Genomic DNA, 7,101 nt, shown 5'->3' with positions numbered 1-7,101 from the left:
ATTTAATGTATGTAACTTTTGTAATGGATATTAATGTAAGATATATTTCAAACTTTGCTTTTATTTGAATTTTTTATTTTAATATGATTAACTCAAAATCGAAAACAAAAAAATTGTATTAGTTATTCGGGAATCGGGGACCATCGGGGATCCCCTGTTATTATTCGGGGAGGGGATGGAGATTTTCTTAAATAATTCTGACGGGGACGGGGAGGGGATGGGGACATACACAAAATATCGGGGATGAGTACGGGGAGATTGCCATCCCTAATATAAATAAAGTCACAAAAACATACAAAAATTAATGAAGAGCAGAATAAGAGGAGAGAACATGTGAGTTGTAAATCAGGCTTATCTATTCTATAGTTAATTAGAATTTTCAAGTTTATCTCCATTTAAATTAAATTTATCAATGATATAAGCCAAAAAAAAAATAGAAAAGTGTAATGCCCAAGTATTTTCTTACAATAGAATAGAAACAATAGAAATTGGATAGGCTATTTTTACAACTTAAAGCTTATAATAATAATTATTATTATTTACTAAAATATTATTATAGTATAATTTATAATAATTATAATAAGTTACTACTACTACTATAATTTTATTTATTTCATTATTATTATTATTATCATCATCAATTGACAATAATTAACAAAGGAAATTTTAGTAAATTATGATAGTCTATTTCAATTTCAAGATAAAATAAACACATCAATGGAAATAAATCTCATTTCCATTTTGATTCCAATACCTATAACTCAAATAAATAACTTATTTTAATTCTCATTCATGATTTCGATTTCAGTTCATTCTAATTCCAGTCTATTCCGATGACTGATTAGTAAACACACCATTAATATAATTAGTTCAACCTTTCCACAAACTACTAAACATGTTGTATTTCTAAAATAACCAATTATGGACAAAGATTTTTTTAATTTAGTGACCGAACACTAATTTAACATTCAAGTCCAATCTAGATTTGTTAAGTGTATATTTAATTATGGAATCCAATTGATTGATTTGTGGTTACTACGAAGTTTCAGAGTATGTTTGTATATAAGTTGATATTTCAAAACAAGTCTAGTAATAGTAGCCATGGAAAGTGCCTTACGGGTGATAGTAGAATGGACTGATACCAAAGGGCAAAGACTAAGAAGTTGACGAAGACTTAATTGTTCCATCATTTTGATTGTCATGTCCGAAACGCCATGGCGCCTGTGGCCCCCAACTGACAGAGACGGACATATTGCTACAAAATTTGCTAACTTTAAATGTCTAGCTATCTGAAGAATCAAAGCTATAGCTGCAGCCTGCCTATTGATTAATTGTCAAAAAATTAATGGAGACATACAGAAAAATCTTCCACTTCTTCTTCTTCTTCTTTTTCTTCTTCTCCAGCCATCATCTAGCTGTTGTCGTCACCGGTGACTCTAATTACCCTCTAGTAGAAAGCAACATATTTCTTGCTTGTGGCTGGTTGGGCAACACGAGTACTCCCGGCCAGACTTGGGTTGGAGATGTTAACTCTCAATACTCCCCACATGAAGACGCATCCGCTCCCAAATCAACAACCGTCACTGAAAATAAGCAAGTCCCATATTCAAAATCACGCGTTTCTCATTCGCAATTCACCTACATATTCAACGTCACCGCCGGTCAAAAGTTCATCCGCCTGCATTTCAATCCAATTTCAAAACCAGGGTTCAACCCCTCTGCAGCTTTCTTCTCTGTTAAAGCAGCTTCTTTCACTCTGTTAAGAAACTTTAGCGCTTCACTTACAGCAGATGGCAACGGCCATCCCTTTTTCAAAGAATTCTGCATTAACATCGAAGACGATCAGAGGCTATTGAACATAACCTTCACTCCAAGTCCGGATTACAATGATTCATATGCTTTTATCAATGGAATTGAGATTGTATCCATGCCCCTCAATTTCTATTACACCGCGGCCGATGATCCCAGCCGGGGGTTCAAGTTTGTTGGCCAGGACATCACATACAGTATCTTAAACAGAAATGCTCTGGCGAATTTATACCGGATAAACGTCGGCGGGCAACAAATCTCACCGTCATACGACACCGGCGGCATGTACCGAACTTGGTATATGGACGACCCCTACTTGACAGATGCCAGACCAAGTGCTCTTCCCGTTAACCAGAGTATTCATCTCACTTGGAAAAGTACTCACTCTGCTCCAGATGTGGTCTACACCACCGCCAGGACGATGGGGCAGCACAGGGAAATCAACGAGAAGTATAATCTCACTTGGGAGTTCGAAGTGGATTCCGGCTTTACATATTTTCTGAGGCTTCATTTTTGTGAGTTTCAAATAGAGGTAACTCAAGAGGGCGATAGGATGTTCCAGATCTTCATTGCTAATTTAACTGCTGAAGTTCAAGCAGATGTGATAGCTTGGAGTGGTGCGAATGGTGTTCCCATATATAGAGATTATGCTGTGATGATAGGATCAAAACCAAATGAAGAAAATATGAAGCAGAATCTTTCTATTCAACTGCACCCTGCCCCCAGATGGAGGACCAAATACTCTGATGCTATCTTGAACGGCCTTGAAATCTTTAAAGTGGACAACAATGGGAATCTAGCCGGACCTAATCCTGAACGTCGGACGATCCCACCTAATTTAGATGTGTCTCCAACAACAAAATCGAATAAGAAGAGTAATGTAATCGGGATCGTTGCTGGTGTTATATCAGGCTTTGGTGTGCTATCTCTACTATTGTTGTTAATTTTCTGGAGAGGAAGAAAAGTCAAGGACTCGGGTTCCGGTACAGGTACTTCACTTTTGGGGACTTTTTTTTCTTCTAAGACTGTCAAGGCAACCAAGTCATCACGCGGCTCATTCCTTCCTTCCGATCTTTGCACCCAATTTTCTCTATCTGAAATCCAAGCGGCTACAAACAACTTCGACAATGATCTCGTAATTGGAGTTGGAGGATTTGGTAATGTCTACAAAGGCTTCATCAATGGCAGCACTACCCCTGTTGCCATCAAACGACTGGAACCAGAGTCGCAACAGGGCGCCCTGGAATTCCAAACTGAGATAGGAATGCTCTCGCAGCTCCGGCATCTTCACTTAGTCTCTCTCATCGGCTATTGCAACGATGGCAGGGAGATGATCCTTGTATACGATTTCATGGCTCGTGGGACTCTACGTGATCATCTCTACCATAGCGACAATCCCTCTCTTCCATGGAATCAAAGGCTTGAAATCTGCATTGGTGCAGCTCGTGGGCTTCACTATTTGCATACTGGGGCAAACCATGCTGTTATCATTCATCGTGATGTGAAGACAACCAACATCTTGTTAGACGAGAAATGGGTGGCCAAGGTTTCTGATTTCGGACTCTCCAAATTTGGACCAACTTCGGTGTCCAAAACTCATGTGAGTACGGTTGTTAAGGGCAGTGTCGGATACTTAGATCCTGAGTACTACCGACTTCAGCAGCTTACTGAAAAATCTGATGTCTACTCATTCGGTGTTGTGTTGTTCGAAGTATTGTGTGCTCGGCCACCTATTCTTCGGACAGCAGATAAGAAACAAGTGAGTTTAGCCGTTTGGGCGCAACAATGTTATCAAAATGGAACAATTGACCAGATTGTTGATCCATTCTTGAAGGGTAAGATAAAGCCAGAGTGTTTGAACAAATTTGCTGAGGTAGCGATGAGCTGCTTGATTGATGAAGGAATCAGACGGCCCTCGATGAGCGATGTGGTTTGGGGACTTGAGTTCGCATTGCAGCTGCAGGAAAATAGTATTGCAATTGCAAAGGAGATTGATGAGAATCAGGAGGAAGAAAAAATTTTGGACAACTACGAAACCGATGGTAGTTGTTCCATGTTCTCTGGTGTTGGTGAACATGTACTTTCAGATTCAAAAACCATTAGTACGGTTACCATATCAACTACTACTGCTACTGATGATCAAAGTCTTTCTACTGGAAGTTCTAATAAGTATACTGGAGCTGTGTTCTCCGAGATCCTGAATCCAAAAGGGAGATGATACATGATGATCAGATATTGCTAAATCATATTAGCCTCCTTAAGTGCTAGCTTAGATTTTTCTTTTTTTGCATCTTGTTTGTAATTGAGTTGACTTCAGAATGTGTCTGAGTTTAATCCTTTGTTATACTATTCTTACCCTTTTTATCAATGAAAAGGCACTAATAAAGTAATAATATATATATAACAGATAGCTCTGTTATGGTACAGACCTTATCATCCATTAACAAAATAACCTTTTTAGATAGCTATGCGTCCTACTGAGGGAGTTGCATACCAAAGGTGACCATATGCCATACATTACAGGATAGTTTTAATTAATTAGTTTTGTGACAAGCTGAATACATATATTGTTTAGATTAATTTGTCTCTCGATATCTAGTTGGGTTTTACTTTAAATTATATATTCTTTAAATTTTTTTCCTTGGAGAGAATTAATCATGATGAGAGCTTTTCTGTCTGATTCTACAACAATCATCTAGATCATAATTGGGTACAACTCGAATTATCGTTTTAAAAACAAATGTAATTATTTTAGGCCATTGAAGAATCTTCAATTCAGTTAAATGCTGTGTGATGAAACCATTGAATTAAAATTAAAAAAAAAAGATATAACCATTAATTAATTCGTAGCAATTGCATATGCAAGTCTTTGTAAATCTGAAGGGCCACCGGATATTGGTTATCATTCATTTCCATGGAGGAAATTCCATGGATGGAGACAAAACAAACAATAAAGGCGAGAACGTGTGAAAGAATTTCCATTCAAAGTACAATCAATGAAGATAAGAACAAAATTGGAAATCGTTACAAAATTATTTTTCCGGTGAATCTTAAAATTGAACTTTTTAAAACAGGCTTGCTAAGCAATTCTAGTCCAATTGGAAAGCTTATGGTATAATTAGCTCTATAAAGAACAAAAAAAAAGTCTACTGTTGAAAACAAATGCTTTCGTATGTTTTCTGCACGAGACTTTGAAAAGTTGAACGCCGCCACCCGCGACGACTTGAGCAAGTCAGTTATTATTTCCCACCACAACATTATCATTATGCGTGAATTGTGCTGATCATGGCCATCACAGCGACAATCGAGAGGTCCACCATATGTCACTGGCTATGTAGCTAACTAGTTACAACTTGATTGATCGAATGGGTCGGCAGTTAATTTGCATTTTTTAGAATATATATATATATATATTAAATTTTATATAATTAATCATTATATATTAATTCTTTAAAAATAAATACGCACGTATTATAATATTATCTACTTTTATATATATATATATATATATATATATATGACATGATACTTCAAAGATATTTTAAAATTTCTCTCTAGACTATTGATAAAGGTTATTGACCGAAAATGAAGGCTATGATGCTAGTCAATTGAAGGACAAAAACAATTTTAAGCCATTCATTTATTATCCATTAATTATCTCTTTATTTATTATTTTTTCTAACGCAAGTTATTTTTTTAGTACTTCTACAGAAACTGACGACTCATACATACATGTAGGGATGGCAATGGGCACTACCCGCAGCGGGTTTGCCATTACCAAACCCAAACCCGCATAAAATTTAAATTATCAAATGCACCCGCAACCTGCAGCGGGTTTTAATTTTTTTAAAAAAACCCACCCGCAGCAGGTTTTAACAATTACCAAACCCGCAATGGTATCCGGCGGATTTTTTGCGGGTTTCTGTATTTAAAATCACATATGTTTAATATATAAATTTATAATAATAACCTCAAATTCCATATAACATATTCAATATTATATTTAAACTATGTAAATGAAAAATTAAAATTTCCACATCAATTCAACACAAATTCTCAAATTTAAGTATAAATTACACAAATCCATTTAAAAAACACAAACTAGTATCTAAAAATAATAATTACATTTCATATTATCATTTAAAACAAGCTCCAAGAGAAGATATTCATTTCATTCACCACCATAAGCACCCATCCAACACAATGCCTATAATAATAATTAAGATTAATATTTTCAAATACTAATTCGAAGGAAAATGCCTTTAGTTTTCTTTAGGTTATGACTTTAGAATAAGAGATGGACCACATACACACATACACAACTTTGAGCATTTGGCTATTTGGTAATTTGATTAAATACATTATTTTCTTTATGCATTTTTAGATTAAAATTAAATTAAAAATATTTGAAAAAAATATTGCGGGTTTGGTGGATATCCATGCGGGTATCCACCGGATATAAGGTTAATACCAAACCCACCCGCATCCATGTGCGGGTTTTAATTTATAATACTAAACCCGCCCGCAACAGGTAAAATTACCCACAACGGACGGGTTTTGGCGGGTGGGTTTGGGCGGGTTTGCGGGTACAATTGCCATCCCTACATACATGGGAATATAGGATTAAGAAAGAAATCATTTAATCCATTGATCATGACCACGAGCCAACAATTTTGTCTTCGTCGGTTTCTCTTCAGTACTAGTAGTAATTTTCTTATTCAGCAGCATAAAAATAATTTATAGTACGTCGGCAACAGCAGCCTCTCTGTCTTTGAAAGACAACATCGACATGATGAACATCATAATTGCGAGCTCAGAAGAGTTTCTGCTGGAACGGGAAGTGTCATAGGTGCTTATTGCGGGCTCTGAAGGAAACCACATCTCTTATAAATCTCTGGAGAGACCTTGTTTCGGTAATGCTTTAGTCAAAGTGATTTTTCCTCCTCCCTCTAAAACAAATTCTCTGTAGCACTTGTGATAAAATTCAAACACTTAATTGAATACTTATTTGAAGTTCACTAAAATTGTAAGATTGTGCTATTGAGATTATCTAAATTCAATAATCCTAGAAGATAGGTACTAATAAAATCTAAGCACCGCTGAAAAGGTGGCGAATCTTTTTTAAAAACATTGTACCTTTCCAAACGTCATAGTTATATTTTTATATTTATTATCACATATTATTGTAATTTATAATTAATAATATATGCTATATCAATTTGTTATTATAAACATATGACATATAAGTTGTTTATTAGTAAGCTCAAATAGCTTAGAAAGGTTTTATCATAA

The 7,101-nt window shown here is 35.6% G+C and overlaps 1 protein-coding gene across 1 annotated transcript; it reads left to right on the top strand.

Annotated features, from left to right (window-relative positions):
• Positions 1-1,250: 1,250 nt before the first annotated feature.
• Positions 1,251-4,177, top strand: LOC18047210 (receptor-like protein kinase FERONIA). The gene has a single exon (XM_006441015.2). The coding sequence runs from the start codon at positions 1,346-1,348 to the stop codon at positions 4,025-4,027; it is 2,682 nt and encodes an 893-aa protein (XP_006441078.1). The 5' UTR covers positions 1,251-1,345; the 3' UTR covers positions 4,028-4,177.
• Positions 4,178-7,101: the final 2,924 nt, after the last annotated feature.

The sequence above is a fragment of the Citrus clementina genome, unplaced genomic scaffold, assembly GCF_000493195.1.
Source record: "Citrus clementina cultivar Clemenules unplaced genomic scaffold, Citrus_clementina_v1.0 scaffold_3, whole genome shotgun sequence".
NCBI lineage: Eukaryota > Viridiplantae > Streptophyta > Magnoliopsida > Sapindales > Rutaceae > Citrus > Citrus x clementina.
This window is presented reverse-complemented; position numbering and strand designations above follow the sequence as displayed.